Genomic DNA, 18,869 nt, shown 5'->3' on the forward strand with positions numbered 1-18,869 from the left:
AGATTATCCAGCCTCTGCCTGCCATTGCATTTCTGTATAAGTGCTTAACATGCTACATAGAGAAAAAAGCCACTTGGATCTCAAAATTCCATATTCTCCACTAGCAGTTCTTCAAGCAAGGCAGGTGGCTGAAGAATATGCAGCAGAATTAGCAAAAGCAGGATGTGTGTGTTTACCATGGCCCATACTATTTAGTGATTATACTGTTTTGTGATTTCTCTTTTAGGCTTATTTTCTTGAAAACGCTCCAGGCTTCGGCTTGGAAAATCCAACCGCCAAAATTGAGCCCAGCAGCTGGAGCGGCAGCGAGAGCCCTGCCGAAAACATGGAAAGGATGAGTGACTCTGCAGATAAGCCGATTGACAATGATGCGGAAGGGGTCTGGAGCCCCGACATTGAGCAGAGCTTTCAGGAGGCCCTGGCTATCTATCCGCCGTGTGGGAGGAGGAAAATCATCTTATCAGACGAAGGCAAAATGTATGGTAAGTGGCCTGGAACGCCGCTTTGGAATGCCACAAGCCGCTGCGTGGCAGGGAGAGATTCAGCTGGCCTTCTCGTGAGATCCTTTCATTGCATTGGATTGAATCCTTGTAGAAGTAGAGTTGCCCACCTGGAAGACCAAAGCTTGGCTAAAGCGGAGCGTCAGTGGAGGACTGCTGGGGAATTGCTGGCGTTCCTTCCTCTGCGTGTGCAGTGGTGGTTCCTCAGAAGCTCTTGAGGTCCAGGCATCAGTGCGGCTCTCTGTAGTGGGGTGTGCAGAAGCCACAGGGTGTGGCCAGGCTCTTCAGCATGTAGCTCTGTGGAAAGGGGGCCTGGTAGTTGTGCTGTGGGGGGTGAGGCCCTAGTGCTGTGAAATCTCTCATTTTCCTTCTCCCCCCGAAAGAGCCCATAATCTAACCTAGATGTGCATGTGAGATCTGCTTTTTTCATAAAACCAGACTTATTTTTTCACACAATCCTGTACAGGCCAGATAAAACATGCTTGTGAACTTGATCAGACCTCTAAACCTGCTGTTCTCCCAAAGCTTCGCTGCCAGTTTGCAGCTGCACGGCCAGAGAGGCGTCATACAGCCCTGCTCGCCTTAGTGGTCTCCTCCTTTGCAGAGGGCTGGATGCCTCACAGTCTGTCCTGAAGGAAACTCCAAGCACGCAGAGGGCAAGAGCAGCTATCCAGATGGGTTAGGGTGCTAGGGGAGCAGCATGTACCCTTCCAGTTGTCAGGTTTGCTTGAGGGGTTTGCACACCCTCCCACCACGTTCTGTAAATGCCCCCAGCTGCAGGCCTGCAGTTTTTGGCTGCGTACCTTTTGGGAAACAGATGGCAGGTGGTTACTCTTGTACATTCTGCTTGTCTAATTGGGCACAACGAGTTGACAGAGTTTGCACTGTAGCTGGGTCTAAAGAGATGCAAACAAATAATCTCAACTCAAAGAGAACCAGCTCTACAACCTACCTGAGGTTGTTAACTTATCACAAGAGTGATTTATTCCTCAATAATTTGCACTCTTTTCCATAATAGGGTGTTGTGCCTTTAATCTTGCGCTTCCTCTATCATGAGCCATAGGAGTCTACAGCTCAAAGCAGCACACTGTGGAAAGGGAAAGCAGATGGTAGTGCAGCTGCCACCAGCTGTGCCCCCACCCCACCCTCCCCCAACTTGGATGACGTAATGGAAACAAGGACAGTTTTGCTTTCTGCAGCGCTGGTGTCTCTCAGCCTGCCATACACAGGGGAGATAGAGGACCCAAACTGTTGGCATTTATCTTAGGCATTCCTAACACGTTTTGTAGTCAGAGACGCTTCTTCATATCTAGTGAAACACAGTTAGAATGAAGTGCCACAGCTGCTGTAAGGAGAAAGTCTCAGGGCCTTGAGTGTCTTTGTTTCCCTTCTGGGTTCTGCGTCCTTAGCCTGGCTGTCCGAGCACAGAGGCTTATCCTGAAGACGCAGACCCTCTCTCTCTTTAAGGCAAGAAAAGTGCTTTGACCTTTGAGCCTCCCATGGAAGTGACTCTATCAGCTGCCTTGTACAGTGGCCACTTATTTACCCAGTAATTGTTCTAATCTGAAGTAACGGCACACAGTTGGAGGGCCTCATTGGGAAAAACATTGCATTTCACTCCACACCAGGAAAGGCGCTTCCTCCTCTGAAGTGAGTTTTGGGGTTGAGAACACAATTGAGAGCTGAAGCTAATTTTCATCAACTCCAGTTTTATTTCGTCGTCCTTTGAAATTTTACTTTTCCAGTAGTAGCCATGGTAGATTTAACCAATTGTGTTTAACTCAATTTAAAAAATATTTTTATGTGAAAATAATTGTGTAAGAGTTCCCTTTGGTAATTGTATCTCAGAGGCAGCAGGCTAGGAAGATGAAGGGTGAGACGTTAATCTGTCAGTGAATTTGAGTGGCTTTGCCCTTGGTGGTTTTGATCTCTTTTTTTCCTCTCTCTGTTAAAAAACAAAAGATGGTGAATTAGATGATGTCAGTGTGTCTGCTGGACTTTTCTGGTTTAAGATGCTGTGGCATTGGGACTTGGAACTCAGCAAGGTGATCAGTTATTGGCAAACATGGTGTTGGGGGCAGTGACACATCTGTGGCACCCAGGGTAACTCAGATTCTGAGAGCTTTCTCAGCGCACACCCAGTTAAGGTATGGATTCTCTGTCAAATCAACATAGGTGTTTACTAACTCTGTTGGTGGCCGATCTGATTTTAAAATGAGACTGTCCTTTCGAGACAGGCACATTAAGAATTACAATTTGTTTGGGAAGACCAGTTTTACTGAGTGTGGGCGTTTCTGCAGAGATAGAGCACAGCTAGCTGGGTGTAGTTTCTCCACTAGTTGCACTGGTGATGCTCCCCACCCCCCACCCCCTGGGCATCCCCCCTCAATCCTCCCCAGGGAGAAAGCCTCCTCATCCAGCACCCTATCTTGAACCATGTTGGTAGAGTTCCTGCTGTGTGGGCAGGAAACTTGGTTTAGTTGGGTTATGGAAGGTGGATTCATTCAGAGGAACTGGCTTAAATATCTAAAAGCTGCCTCTGACCTTCCTGGGACTCTGGATGAGAAGAACTTGACTGGGGAGCCCGCACAGTGAGGCTCCAGCTACTTGAGAATAGAGTCACAAGAGCAGTGTGGGGCCAGAGTTACCACTCCTTGGCTTCTGGCCTGTTCTCCATTGTGTATACAGGAATCAGGACATAAACCAGACCAGAGAGCAGTTGTTCTTAAGGTTTTCGGAGCATACTTTTCCTCTAAGGGCTTTGCAAATGAAAATATTGAAAGCATTTGGAGTTCCATGTGGTAAAATCAAAATAATTTAATGTCTTTTAGTGAAATACCAAGTGTTTTTTCTGTGAGGGGTTATTCTGATATTTCTGAGTATTTGTAGAGTGCTTTGTGATGTCACTTATCCTGAGCCATTGGACAAGCAAGGTCGAGTGATTTATTTTGTAATGAAATTTCCTTCGTGGTTGGCAGTAGAGCAAATGCAATCTCCAAGGGAAGGAATGGAAAGCTGTCTTTATGATGAGATTTCATCCATTGGAGGAGATGGCTTAATTATTTTTGTCACTTTGGTCTTCTGGGGAGCTGGATAGATCACTTTGGTGTTGGGCTTCCAAGTGTGTAGCAGTTGTTCTTACAGATTATTGGGGGTGGTTGAGTGAGACCTCCTTTGACATTGACTTGGACTTTTTAGAGGCACAGATGTTGGCTGTATTCTCTTTTTCTGTCTTCCCTTTTTGTTTCTTATTTTTGCATTGGTATGTGCTTTTTTGTGTGTATGAGTTAGATAGTGAGAGAGAAGGAGGTCTCTGGAGCATAAGATGAGAGGGAAGTTCTTGGTCAAGAAACTTCAAAATTGGATTCCAGGGCAGGAGGCCGTAGTTTACAAGGCAGAACGAAGCAGTTAGCTATGGGAATACCTAGATCTGGTTCTTGTGATTGAAACATCAATCTTGCAATGTGCTTGAATATCCCCCATGATCAAACTAGGTTAGGACACAAACCAGCTTTCACTGGTTGTTTTCCATAAGACTTTTTGGACTTTGTAAGTATTATAAAACCCTGGCCCTCACTTCTAGATTTCAGGCTTTGGACAAATTCCCTCACCTTTCTGTGTCTCAGTCTCCTTAGTAGCAAAGGAGCTCTGTTCCTCTCACCGGGTGGTTGCAAGTATTATATGGACTAATTGGGATTTGGGACCCTTCCTGCCACGTTTGAATGGCATCTAGCCGTCGGTGAGAGCTACGTGTTTATGCACTGAAAACAAAGACACATTCTCTGCCTTGTACTGTGCTGATAGCTTTGCGTGTCATCTCTCTAATACTGCTAGTGACGCTCACAGATGAGGAGGCTGTGACGGGATGGCACTTGAAATGTGCCAGTGTAAGTGATATCACTAGACGGTATCAAATCCAAGTGTGTCTGACTCTGAAGCCCGGGATCTTTCTGCTGTGCTTTTCTTCCTTCCTACATGAAGGCTGTTGTCCATTTGTTCAGCAAGTCAGTGATGAGTACTTGCTGTATTCTAGTCCTGTCCTTGAGGCTGTCCATGACAGCAGTGAACCAGATAGACTCAGTCCCTGCCCTCGTGGAGCTGTCACAGGTTCACTTGCAGGAAACTGCCGTGAGGTCAGGGCTGGGTGCCAAAGATTTCTGGGAAGCTTGAGAGCTCTTTGAAGATGGTCACCTTCCACTTCGCCTTTTGAAGTCTGTTCTTGGCCACTGAAGTCCAGGACCCCTGGGGTGATGCTGGCAGGAAGAAAGCTTCTCAAGTAACGTGGCAGGGAGAGTCCCAGATCACAAGGCTGGCCCTGGTGGTAGCCAGGAAGATGTCAGAAAGGTTCTAGTGTCCTGGGATCCTATAAGCAGTCTGGGCAGGACTGGGCAGTATGAGAGGACACTCTCATGGCATGTCCCACAGGACCAAGAAGGTGACTGTGTGCGAGGTCCCCAGAGGCCCTGATGTTCAGATTAGAGCCCTGAAAGTTCCAGGCCCAGGCAAGTGACCCCTGGGACCTGCGCTGAATGAGTTCTTCCTAGTTCTCCAGGTGAACACTGCGTGGCATCTTCAGTTTCCTCTTTCTGACCTGTTGACTCAGGTTGATTGGTTAGAAATGTGAAACACAGGCACTGTGCCCCCACAGTACCAGCTATGAGCTCCCCAAAGCTGCAGCCTCGCCCATCCAGCAGGCCCTGTTTCAGGGCCTGGGATGCAAAAGGTCTTGGCAGTGTGTGCGGAGTTGTACACACATGAGCAAATTACTGTTGAAACAGAGAAAGGCAGTCAGTGAGTCCTCCGAATGCCAAGGACCTCCACTGTCAGTGGTCTTGGCTCGAAGGGGGGAGAGGAAAAGAGAAAGGTATTTGTTGTCTTTTTAAAGTTAAGAAAGAAGAGCCCTTGGCTTTTGCAGTTTGTGTTGGCAAATTGTTGTTCACCAACGAAATTCTAGAAGAATTTCTGCTCCAAGTAGGGACGATAGGCAAGCACAGGTTAATTCTGGAATCCTCAGAATAGTTGAGTAGTGGGGGATTTTGACATGCTTTGGTTTCTGTGAAAACTGCAAAATGAGTGTCTGTCGGCATTTGATTGGGAAGCTTAAAGCATGGGGAGCATGCAGTGGTCTGTACAGAAGGTGTGAGCTCTTGTGCAATCTGGGAGACAAAAAGCAGGCAACTTAAGATGACTCAAGAATTGGCGAGGAAAAAGGAAAATAAGTGAGGAAAAAGGAAAGTGATGCTAAATTATTACCAAGTTACACTTTTTAGTTGCTTCAGTACGGCAGTGGATGAACCCTGGGATTCAGGCAGGCGTGGTGTAGAACTTGCGCTGAGGTCTTGCGCTGTGCTTTGACTGTGGCCGAGGAGAGCAGAGAAGGTAACTCAGGTGGACGGCCTCGTGGGCAGACGCCGTGAGCCAGATGCTTTGCCACTGCTTTAGATTCTGTTGTCTTTATTCCTCGTAACCACCTCTGATGATAAACGTACCATAATTATCCTCATTTTTTGTAGACAAGGAAGCCAAAGCCCAGCAAGGTCATTACTTTTTTCATGGTCACACAGCAAATAATTTGTGGTACTGATGTTTACAACCAAGCTAGTCAATACAGTTAGCTACAGTTTTGATATGACAGGAAATATATATTATGCTAGAGATATGCAGTTTTGTGGGAAAAGTGTGATTATTTATGACTGAAGAATTCATGAGTACATATTGGAGAATGAATAAATGAGTGAGAGAGGCAGAACTGGGGAGAGAGACATTTATGGGTCTGACTTTGTGCTTTGCAGGAAAAGGCCACTCCGCAGGTGTTAACTTCCTTTGGATTACAGATCCCTTTGAGAATCTGCAGGGGGTTGTGAATCTTCACCTCAGGAACAATATGTGTATTTCTATCATTACATGTGATTTCTGGAGCCCAGGTGTACAGTCTCTGTGGTGTGAGATGGAGACAGGAAGAGCCTTGCGCAGAAGGAAGCAGCAGATCAAGGAAAGGTGACTGAAAGAGCAGAGCTCAGGTGTGCTTAGAGGCGAGGGTGTGTCCTGTGGGAGCCATGCAGGAGCTGGAAGTGTGGCTGGTGCAGGGCTGGGGAGGCCGTGCGTGCCACGCTGAGGTGTGCTGCTCACCCGCACACAGAGCAAGCCCTTTGGTACTTGAGGCAGCAGCATGATTCAGCCCGTGCCGTGTCCAGCTGCCTTGTGGGTGTGCGGGCGAGTTGGATAGCTCTTGCAGTAGTCCAGTGGGCGAGCAGGTGCCTGAGCGGGGCACTGGCATTTCTTGTGGCAGTTTCAGAGAGAGAGAGAGAGAACCAACAGACCTGGCCACTTGGATGTGGTTTGCGAAAGAGGAGGAGGAGGAGCTTGCTTTCAGGGTTCCACTCCTGTGTGACGGGAGTGCAGACAGGAGGAGCAGGTTTGCGGAAGAGCTTCACCATGCGCTTGAGGTGCCAGATGCCCACCTGACAGGCCCGGCCTGTGGGGAGCTAGAGGTCCATGCCCAGAGCTGGGCGGGCGGGTGGTGAGGCAGAGGTTGTGGGGACTCACCCCTGGGAGGTGATGTCTGCGGTACGAGAACGGATGGTGATGGCCTGTGTCGCCGGGGTCACAGTTTAGTGAGTGCAGAGCTGGTGTTCTTTTAGACAGAGTATCTGCCCTGTGGAAGGGTAAAAAGGTTACCTATTTCAGAAAGAGGGAGGTCGCACAGTGGTTCTCCAGCCTGAAGGCCATCGACAGAAACATCTGCAGATGCTTCAAAGAACAGATACTGACTCAAAGCTTCCAGAACCAGGGAGCCTTATTTGCGAAACCTCTGTGGGTGGTATGGTGAGTGGCCAGGTGTGAGAGCCACACACAGCCTGGGTCCCGAAGCAGATAACACCACATTTTTTAAAGTCAGTAAAAGAAATAAAGTCCAGTGTGAGGCTAAGGCCTGACGTGGTCCTTGCAGGGTTTTGGTGCAGGAAGTGAGTGCTTTGTTGTTCAGGGTGTCCTTCCTCTCTGAGAAGGGCGTTGGCGTGGGTCCCTTGTGGAGAGGTGTGGTCTGCCAGGAAGGAGCTGTGTTGTCTTAAAGGTAGACACGGTAAGAGAAGGCTTGTTTTAGGATGGTGGAGAGAGGCCATTTGGTTAGCTAGGGAGTGGAGTTTGTGGCTCTGGGATGTGTTTGATGGCCCAAAAGATAAAAGAGAGAGCGGGACTTACTTGTGCTCAGAGACGTGATAGGAGATGATGGGTTGAGGGAGAGTGCAGTGATTTGTTTCTTCAGTGAAAATTTAAGGCCTCATGGACTGTAGGGGGCTGTGGACTTCTGGAAAGTAGAGTGGACCTAGTGTAGAAGATACTGGAAGTGAGATCTAGAGGCTCAGGGGAACCCAAAGAACTCCACACAGTTAGACCCTGCCTCAGAAAAGCAAACCAGAACACGAGAACAAAACCGTGGCTGAGCAGGAAAGGGCCACAGGAGGTTGGAGACTGTTGATTTTTTTTTAAATGAAGTTTTTAAATTCAAATTTAATAAAATACAATTGAAATCCAAGATTAAAACACAATTGAAATGCAAGAAATAACACACCATGACATTGTATGTGCCTCCCTTGCTTTTTCCAAAACTACTGTAATACAACCAGGATGTTGACCTCAACACAGCCTCCAGTTTTACTCAGATTGTCCCAGTTTTACTTGGGCTTGTTTACGTGTGTGCAGTGTTATCCCCAAGAGGGTTCATGTGTCCTCCAGTACAGTAAGGATATAGGACAGTTCTGGCACCACAGGGATTTCTGGGGTTGTCCTTTTAGAACCATGCCAAACTCGGTTTCCCTCTCCCACATTGTAGCGCCCTCCAGACAACTGCTAGTCTGTCCCCTTTTCTAAATTTTGTCATGTCAAGTTGTGTCACATAAATAAAATCATACTACACACAGGGAACTTTTGGGGGACTGGCTTCCTTCCATTCAGCGTAATTCCATGAAGATTCCTCCAAGTTGTTGGGTCTATCGCTTGCTTGTCCTTTTCTACTACTGAATCAAGATGTATATGACAATTTGTGTAACCATCCACCCATTCGATGGCTTCTAAGCTGATTCTAGGTTTTGACCTCTCAGGTTCACTGATTGTTCATGTGCACAGTTTTGTAAGCAGGTGAATTTTTATTTCTGTATAATTCTTGTGAATGCAATTTCCAGGTCATATGATGTGTGTGTGTGTGTGTGTGTGTGTGTGTGTGTGTGTTTTCTTTTCATCACTAGGGATCAAACTTGGGATCTTGTGCTTGCCAGGTAGGTGCTTGTGCCCCTGAGCTATCTTCCCGGCCCTAGTGGTTGTTCTTAAACTGCCTAACTTTTCCAGAGTGGCTGTATCATTTTACATGGTCATCGACCATCCAGTTTTTCTCAGAATCGTCATGAGAATTTGGTGTTGCCACTATAGATTATTTTAGCTGCTTTGATATCTCGTGTGGGTTTAGTTTTCCAGATGATACTGGTCGTCTTTTCATGTGCCTATTTGTATATCCTTTTTAGTGAGATTTATATTTTTTCAAATATGGTATTTGTTTGAATGTGGTATTTGTATTTTTATTATTAAAATTTAGGGATTCTTTATTCTAGATACAAATACTTTGTGGCATATATGGTTTGCAGTTAATTTCTCCTTATCATTATCACTTCATCCTCTTCACGTGGGTAAAAGCAAAAGAGCTTTAGCAAAACCGAACTTTTTTTTCCCCAGAGTTCTAGGGACTAGACCCAAGGCCTTGTTCATACTCAGCAAGTAAGTGCGCAACCGCTGAGCCTACCTCTCCAGCCCAGAGCAAAATACTAATGAAACTGAAGATTGAATTTTTAAGGAGGCCTAATTTCTTAGTTCCCCTTTTTGTAGATTGTACTTTTGGTGTCAGTTTAATAAACCACTGCCTTGCCCTAGATCCTGAAGATTTTCTCCTTTTTCTATTTCCAGGTACTGGGGATTGAACTCAGAACCTTGTGCTTGCCAGGCAGGTGTTTATACTGCTGAGCTATATCCCTGGTTCTCCTATGTTTTATTCTAAAAATTTTATAGTTTTTTATTTGAACTTGATGACTCCACAATCCATTTTGTCTTAATTTCATATAAAGAGTGTTCCTTTCAAGGAAGCTCACTGGCACATGTGTCCTTCATTTGACAGTGTCAAGGCTTGGGAACCAATGACTACATAATTTCTTGAGTTTAGCTGTGGAAAGGGAAGAGGTGAAGCCGGAGGGACTTGCTCACAGGCTGCTCCCCAGAGATTGCGAGGACAGGTGGCAGGAGGGGAGGCCCTGGGCATGTTCAGGGGAGGCAAGCTTTGAGATTGCAAGGGATGAGCTTTCCAGCGATGAGTTTCAAGGTGTGCCCACAGGTGTGGTCAGCTGACGTGAGCGTGGGCGACGGCCATTGACGATGAGGAAATAGGGCATCTTGAGGCACCACAGCTTTGGGTTGGTTAATCCTTTTGATGTTGAAGTTTCATAGTAGTCAAGTGAGTTCATAAAGAAGGTACCAAAGTGACCCAAATGTTGAAGGAATTTGGGAAGGACATGAGGTCTGAGAGTGGAAAGAGAGTGGTAGAAATGAAGAGTGTGGCCCCAGTGAGAATCAGGGAGTAGAACCTTGTATAACTTGGGCATAAGAAGGAAATGTTAACCTTCCCTACCTTCTCTAAAGTCTTCCAGTTTTTTTGGTTGGCCCCAAATTACACTTACTGTGATATCACTGGTCAAGTCTTAGAAGCTCCTACCACCAGCAGTAGGGCAGGCTTATTAATGTTTCTCCCTAGTGCTCAACAGTATTGAGAAAATACAAGTATGTATGAAAAAATGCTTTGAGCTGATTCTAAAAGTAATACTTTGAGGTGCTTCAGCCTCTTTAGGGTGTGTTGGAAAGGTAGGGGAAAATGCGTTGGCCCCACACAGCAGGACTAAGCTTCTGAGATTGGAGCCATGTTTAGTCAAGGGAGGAATTTGACTGCACGCTCCTCTCTCAGTGTTTCTTACCAAAGAAGAGGGTGGAATAGGGTAAGGGGAGATCCACGGCAGATTCACTGATCAGAGTCACAGATGACAGAGGGGACTAATAGGTGCCTGTTGCTGGGCAGAGCCATGTCAGGCCACTTGCAGCCACTCCACAGCATCAGAGAGGAGGGGGAATGGATGGACTTCTGTGTTAGCAGCACAGCCCTGGATTCTCACACCATCTCTCTAGTCTTCCCCGCCCCCACCCCGTCCCTGAGCCTGTTTCCTCACTCCTCTGGCTGTCGTGGCCTTGCATTCCACATGAAAGTGTATCTTCAATTTAGTATTATTTTTTGTATCCCGTTCTGTTGATCCTCAGAGATTTTCAAGTGTATTTTTCTTTTTTCTTCCTCTGCACTGGGGATGGAACCCTAGGCCTTGTGCAGTATAGGCACGTACTCTGTCATTCAGCTATATCCCAGCCCCTAAAGCTGTCTTTTAAAAATGTAAATTATTTGTTGGTTTCTGAGTAAAGGTGCTATCTTTGAGAACATTCAGTGTAGCTGATTTAAATATATAAATACGTGGTGTGGGAGGAACCTAGAAAAAATATGGCAGCACAACAACCTAGTGGCTGTAAAAGGGCTATGAGATTGTGAAACTCATTTTTCTATTATAGTTTTCTGCATTAATGCGAATTTTAAATGTAGTGAGCATGTTACTTTTGTAGCAGGGAAAAAGATAATTATATCTCTTTTTTTTTTTTTTCTGAGTAAGAAGTACTATTAAACATGTAAAAAAAAAACCCAAGAATTGGAATACAAACCATATTTGCCTGTGACCACTGGTGTTTAGTCAGAAGCCAACGCAGGGCCATGGGGCAGATCATGGGATTCAGAAAGCAACCCTCTTTTCAGGGTGAGGGTGGCTGCTGTGCTGAGCTTGAGGGACAGGTGGTCACAGTGGCTGTGCTGGGTGGAGAAACAGAACAGGGTGTTCTTATTATAGGTTTTAGGACATTGGTCCGGGAGGTTAACAGGTGCCCTGGCCACTTGGGTCTGTCAGTCAGCTGTCCAGAGTAAAAGTCACATTATTCTAAGGACAAAGAAGAGGACAAAGAGGAAGACATTCACACCCAATTTTCGGATATCTCTGGGCTCACAGCACAAACAAGGTGATCGGAGCCACATCTCTGCTGGGCCAAGAGTTATCCTCAGCTCGAGAGTTATTTCTGCTTTATTCCTGCAGGGTGGAGAGGGCGTTCTTTTAAAACATGCCAGTAGTTTTTCTGATGACTTTACTATTCTTTGTAGTAGATTTCTGGTAGGTAAGCTCCAACTTGTGCTGCCTTTGGGCAGAGGTAGGTGGGTTTAGATGAGAACACGCCAGGGGCCTTACAGTGAGCTACTAATTCTCACCTGGTTGTAACTGCTGGCTATATTTCATCACAGGTGCATTTCACATTGTTCCGTCTGCCCACCTCCTTTTTCCTCAAGTCTATCTATTCCAGGTGAGGCATAACATCAAATTTGTTCATTAAAGCCCACATGGACATGATTTCTTTTAAAGTCTTGTCCCTTTCCCTCTTTGCCTTGTAGAATGCAGTCTGAAAGGCGCGGCGGTAAAACTTCCTCTCCTGGACATTTAGTTTATTTAAAAATTTTCTTTAGAGATTTGTAGCTGTTTTTTCACAGGCAGTGAATTGGTCATTAGCTGAAAAGTTTTTGTAGAACATTGTTCTTTTCACAAAAAGCTAGAGGAACTGTTAGGCTCTGGAGGAAAGGTAATTGATCACCCCAAAGCTTTGCAGCTGCTGAGTACTGTTTAACATATTAATTATTAACATGTTAATAACCTGAGGGTCTCCAACATTTTAGAGAGTTATTCATTCTTACCTGCCCTCTTCCCCGGCTTCCTTGGTTTTCTGTGATTTGCTTGCTGTTGTTGTTGAGATGAGCTTTGGCAACTGTCTCTTAGATGAATGGTTCTATTAAAAACACAGTAGCTTCTGTGACAGCTTAGAAAAGATTGTTGTTTATGACTGCTTTTATTGAGAGAGGTTTGGTGCACGTTAATGTCCTGATAAAAACATTTGTACCTATAAAGTAGCAACAGCCTTAAACATATTTTGTTGTGAAAAAGGTATTGGGGAAAATGACATGTCAGATGTGAGGTGTCGGATTGCATGTTTATTCAACTATTACTGCAATCTCTGTATAAGATTATAGTGTCATCGTCTTTTGTCTCACAGCAACATATGAGGTGCAGGGGTGATAGTGTCCTGATCATGCAGATGCTGTTTTGGGTACTTGGGTTGTAAACTGTGTGTACTGGGAAGCATTCTCTCAGACCTCCTGTATCTGTAGGCAGCAATCATAAACATTGCCTTGGTGAAGGGAATTAATTGTCCTCTGGGTGGAACATAGGCACTGTGATAAGGGCCTTTTGAATGTACAAATCCTAGCAAGGCTTGGACTAACTGGGCAGAGCAGCAGGTGTTGTGACAGGAACTCAGCATAATAATAATGAATATCCTAGTCCTTCTTGTGTGGTACGTATTACTCTAAATACCTTAAGTCTCCTGGCATCATAGGAATAGCTATTGTTATTTCCCTTTTACAGATGAAAAACCACAGCCTAGTAAAGTTTAGTGAGTTGCCCAGGGTAACACAACTGGTGATTGCCCCAGCCTGGGAGGTAGTCATTTAGGGCCCAGATTCTGAGCTGCTACCCATACTTTGTGCTTTGTGCCCACACTATTGCCTGCCTAGTGTGGGAGGGAGATTTGATTCCAGGTAAACAGTGGAAAAGGGAGATCAACCTTCTTGGTCTGAGACCTCCTTATCCTGCTTTCTTTTTTTGGTAGCAATGCCAGCACGGAAACTGGGGCGTTGCACATACCAGGCATGTACGTGAAGTGTCAACTGAGCTACACCCCTAGCCCAAAACTGCTTTCTGTCTGAAACTCTAAGATGTTAATAAATGATGCTTCCTTCCTTCTATCTGAATTTCTACAGGTGGACCCAGTTGATCCTTCTTTTGTGTTTCCATACAATGTTATTTAACTATGTGTCAAGGCACTTGCCAGACTTGTTTTTAACAGCGTGCGTCACCAAGGTTCAAAACCTGCTCAGGGCTGGCTGATATATATATATTTTTTTTTTTTAAAGGGAGTTTGCTAGTCAGTCCATAGGAGAACATTCACTGTGTGGGTGCAAGTCCAGGAAATAAAGTTACCTAGATTCCAATTTTGGCTCTTCCCTTCTCTGTGTATATTCATGGGCAAATTTATGTTACTGAACCTCTACTTTCTCACTTGAAAATGGGACTCATAATAATGCTCAGTTCAAACATTTGGTGTGAGATTTAAATGGAGTAAGGTATTAAATACTGAATATACCCAAGTTATTCTTTGACCCTAGTATTACTTTGTTAGCAAAATCAGGTAAAATGCACATAAAGAATCAAGTTGTAGACCAATAACCCAGAAGAATAAATGGAAAAGTCTTCGACAAGATGCCAACAAACCAAATCTCACAATTTCACAAACATGTCAAAAGGATTATAGACCACGGTCAAGTCGAATTTATTCCAGGAATTCAAGGTTGGCTTAACATCTGAAAATCATTAATGTAATGCACCATTGCTATAAAATAAGGAACAGACCACACCATCATTCCAGTAGAGTGAAAGAAGCATTTGACAAGTCTAAACACACTGTAAACAGCAATCAAAGGGAACTTTCACCTGATAAAAGGCAATCGGCCTGTGCTAGGAGCAGGTTAAGATTGTACTTAACATGGATACTATTTTCCTCTTCGGGTCAGGAGCAAGATACAGATGTCTGCTTAACTCCTATTCAGCACTATACTGGAGTTCTAGCTGGAGCAAAATGATCAAGAAAAGGAGTTTAAAGGCACTCAGTTGGCATGGAAAAAGACTGTCTCTGGTTTTGATGGTAGCTAAGAAAACAAAGTTATTAGATGTTACAGTTTCACCATGGCTCAGTATATAAAATAAGCATATAAAAATTCTTTTTTTATATATTATTATTATTACTATTTTATGCATTTGGTACAGGGTCTCACTACACAGGTTGGATTAGTAGTGCTCCTTCTGTTTTCAGCCTCCCCAGCACTGGAATTACAGGTGTGAGCCACCATGCCGGGTCTCCGTGGCTGGTTCAGCATGCCTGGGTGTGGGGCTGGCGTGGCATGTGGTGCTGGGGATTGAAATCCAGTCACTGCAGGATCAAAGCCCAGTCCCTGTGCTTGCCTAAATAAGGCATTTAGTCCCTGTTCTATCTCACTGACCCCTCAAAGTCAATTGTTTTTATACTTTGTAATAAAAATTTGATAATGAAGAAAGCAGTTCCACTTATAATAGAGTGAAGAATGGAATACTCAGAATAAAGAACAAAACTATTAACCCCATATTGTAAGATATTAAGAGAAATTTATTTATTATTTATTTTTATGTATTTAGTACAGGATCTACAGGGTCTCACTCCCCAGATGGGACTCATAGTGATCCTCCTGTTTTCCACCTCCCAAGCATTGGGATTATAGGTGTGTGCCACCACACCCAGTCGCAGTGTGCCTTAGAGGCAGGGCTGGCACTACATACTGGAAATTTGTAAATATATGACTAAATGGAGAGAAGTCATGTATTCAGGATTGGAAGACTTACTGTTATTAAGATACCTAGTCTCATTTTTTCTATTGACTCCATGTAAACCTAGTCAAAATCCTACATATGCTTCTTTGAGCAGTGAATCCTGAATTTCATTTAAAAAGAATTAAGATTCAAGAACGCTATTTACGAGTATCAAAAGCTATAGTCTGGGTAAAGGCAGTGCGATACTGCATTCATATTTATGTCCAGTTGGTCAATGAAGTACTGTGATAAGTTGGACATAGATCTTACATTAGAATAGAACCAAGAGTCTAGAAATAAGCCTTCATATTTTTGGTCAGCTAATATTCAGCAACTATTCCAAAATAATTCTGTGTCTCTTTAACAGATGGTGCTGAGACAAATGGGTACCCACAGACAAATAACAAAGTAGATGCCTTCCTGGCATCATTTGCCAAAATTATGTTGAAAAAGATAATGCTTGTAGACATTAATGTGAGAGAGCTATGAAACTCTCAATGAAAGTGTAGTGATAAATCTTTCTGACCCTGGACTAGGGAAGGCTTTCTTAGACATGACATCAACAGTAGGTGATAAAAAGCAAATTGGTACATAATCAAAGTTTAAAAGTTTTGTGCTTCAAGAAATTGAGAATGGGAGGGCAAAAAATTCACATCATTAATCCAATAAACAATATTTCAGCTTTCTATCTCTAATGCAAAATACCCAAGAGAATCAGCTTACAAAGAGGAGAGCTTTATTTTGGCATGCTTGAGCCTGTTGCTTGGGGCCTCTGGTCTCGTAGTGCATTGTGGTGCAGAAATGACAGCAAACACCTGATCGCTGAGTGGCATCTGGGAAGTAAACAGAGAGACAGGGCTGGGGTCCCAATAGTCCCCTCAGGGATGTGTTTCCGATGAGCTACCTTCCCTGTCTAGCTGCTCCCTTAAAGGTTCCAGCACCTCCTAATAACATCACAGGCTGGTGGCTGAGCCTTTACTGATGTACCTTTGGGAGGGCAGTTATGATTCAAACTAGCAAGAGGCTCATGTCTAGAATATAGAAATAGTTTTCTACCATTCTAAAAAAAAAAAAGTAAATAAAAACAGGCAAAAGATCTGAACAGACATTTCTTTAAACTAATATATATATATATATATATATATATATATATATATCATAACCACATATAAAGATGCCTAGCATCATTAGCCATTGGGGAAGTGCAAATTAAAACCACAGTGAGATGCTGCCTAGGATAGCTGTAATAAAAAGGCAGACTAGTAAGTACTAGTGAGGATTTGGAGAAATTGGAGCCCTTGTACAATGCTGGTAGGAGTTCAAATGGTAAGATTCCTCAAAAGGCTCATCATAGTTATTGTAAGACTTATCAATTCTAGGAATATAAGGGTTGATGGCATGAGAAAGGATAAGATCTTTCCGGGGCATAGATGGCAGTGGCACTTACAGAGGCCAGGGCACAGCTTGGAAGGAAAGGTCTGAAAGGATAGGCTTGGGATGATGAGTTTGAATTGTTGGAGTTTTTAGTGCTTTGAGGTAGGGCATCTGTGGAGACTTGTGATTTAGTATGGTGAGAACAGTTTAAAAGACATCACTGTAGGGTTTGGATCTGAGGCCTTGGAAATGGATAAGATTGAGAGAAAGGACAGAGCAAGGAAGGAAAAAGGGAAAACATGCTGGAAACATGAAGAGTCATCTCTGGAGCTGCTGTTCAGCGCACATGAATGTCTTAGGAAACATCTTACACGTTGTATGAAGTGTGGGACCAAGGGAGCTGATTTCATGTTTTTACTGCATTTTATATGCTGAAATGTTCAGGCTCATATTTTGGTGGTGTGCTGATGGGTTATTTTTTCGTGAAATTGTCAGGAGGTGCTGAGTGCATACTCTGGCATGTTCTACTCTGTCTTCTTAGGATGTGTTCATGGGTGATACTCCTGGATCCTAGTTGGCCTCCTTTTTCTTCTTTTCATCTCTCCATTCCCTTTTCCTTTTCCTTTTTCTTTCCAGCCAGAACCCAAACTGAGCTATTTTTAGGACAAAGTCTTGCCCAGTCTTCCCTCAAACTTGTGATCCCCTTGCTTCATCCTCCTGAGTGCTGGGCTTAGAGGCACACTTCACCACACCCAGCTGCCTGTCTTTTTTCTTAATCCAAACTGGTCTGGGCATATTGTGTATTTCTTTCCTTCTGGCTTCCCTGGAGTTTTGTGAAGTTGAACTGAGTAGTCCTGGTTGTAGGGTCCTTCAGCCCAGAGGGGTAGCCTTGCTGTTGGTCGTTATAACAATGCCAGGCTGCCAGTAGCCCCTGACTCTGTGGAGCATGACAGGGTGAGGGAAGTTTCAAGGCAGCCCCTTGTAAAGTCTGCTTGAACTCCCTCTCTTGGGGCCTGCGAAGGAAGGGGAGATCATTCGGAGGTGCAGCTGTGACCTTTCTGAGGAGCAGGGCCTGCCTCTCTCTGTGGCAGATCAAAGCCCTGCTTCCCAGTTAGTTGGCACCCTCATGCAAGGATGTGTGATCTGCAGGGCCGGGGCTTCTAGTGCCCTGTGCCTGGGCACTCCTGAGACGTGGGAGCTGCTTGCACTATGTGAGCTGGGGTAGGTGGACAGGGAAGGGCCTCACAGCTGCTCTTAAAATTCCGAGCTGGGGGATCTGGAGAGAGCAACTCGCCCTCCTCAGCTTTCATGTTGGAAGCCTCTGCTCAGAGATGTCCTTTGCCTGGGTCCAGCCCTGGGGTGAGCTGGCTGGGCTGGTCGCAGCTGCTCCTGCACGGCTGTTCCTTCCTATTGCATAGATACTGGGCTTGAGGGTGCAGTGGTCATTTTCAGTTTGGTCTGTGCCTAGGGTCCCTGTATCTTGGGGGATGTGCTGGGTTTTCTGCTAAGGCCCTTTGTACCTGATAGGTAAGTGTACTACCACCAGGCTATGCCCCCACCCCTTTTTCAAATTTTACTTTGAAATAGGATCTTACTAAATTGCCTAGACTGCCCTGACCTTACCTTTCCTGCAATAGCCTCCTGAGTACCTGGAGATGCAGACATGGACGCAGCACCCAGCCAGCCATAGCACCTCACATGCAGACTTGGACCCTGAGAGAGCACATGGCGCAGTGTTCATAGTGACACTCAGAGAACAGAAGTAAACGGAGACCGTCCCACATAGACCAGAACATGTGTTGCACCTATTTTGGTTCAACTTTTATATCCTCAGGGCCCGAGACCCACATGACTTTAGGTATCAGCAATTTATATATAGATGACCTTGGTCATTTGAGGTTTGGTCTGTGGAGTAGGAACCTTGGGGTTCTTCCATGTAGGGTGTCCAGGAGCTGTAAAACCAGAGACAACCAGGGAGAGTGTATATCTCAAAGCCTACGTCCTTCAGAGCCTGGGTCCAAGACATTTGGTTTCCAACAGGCAGTACAGGAGTGTTGTATTTGACCAGCACTTTTACTCTAACGAGCCTGCTGGTAACACAGAAGTCATGAGAGCTCTTGCTCTGGGGGCCGGGGCCCTGGGAGGAGCCCAAGGCTGCAGGTTCCTGGTGGTGCAGCAAGTGGTTCCCGTAGTCACAGAGAAGGTGGGGAGGGCCGTGAACAGCTGGGCCTGGTTAAGAGTGTGCCAGTGAGATTTAGGCTGAGAAGGTACTGCTCTTTAAGGGTAGCAGTGACCACCCCGCCTGGTGGCTCTCTTGGCCTGCGCTGAACCCCCGCCCTTTTACATTCAGCTCTGGCAGATTTCAGATCACCAT

The 18,869-nt window shown here is 45.1% G+C and overlaps 1 protein-coding gene across 7 annotated transcripts in view; it reads left to right on the forward strand.

The window, feature by feature from the left end:
• Window positions 1-230: 230 nt before the first annotated feature.
• Window positions 231-18,869, forward strand: part of Tead1 (TEA domain transcription factor 1) — a 165,355-nt gene continuing 146,716 nt past the window's right edge. For 5 of the 7 annotated variants that reach the window (XM_023719380.1, XM_023719381.1, XM_023719382.1 and 2 more), the window contains exon 1: window positions 232-482. In XM_023719380.1, the coding sequence (XP_023575148.1) occupies window positions 326-482 (157 nt within the window). In that variant the 5' untranslated portion in view covers window positions 232-325. Of the gene's footprint in view, window positions 483-18,869 lie in introns of all 7 variants that reach the window. The other 2 variants (XM_004634883.2, XM_004634885.2) reach the window with 1 other exon arrangement.

The sequence above is a fragment of the Octodon degus genome, unplaced genomic scaffold (assembly GCF_000260255.1).
Source record: "Octodon degus isolate 3935 unplaced genomic scaffold, OctDeg1.0 scaffold00067, whole genome shotgun sequence".
Classification (NCBI taxonomy): Eukaryota; Metazoa; Chordata; class Mammalia; order Rodentia; family Octodontidae; genus Octodon; species Octodon degus.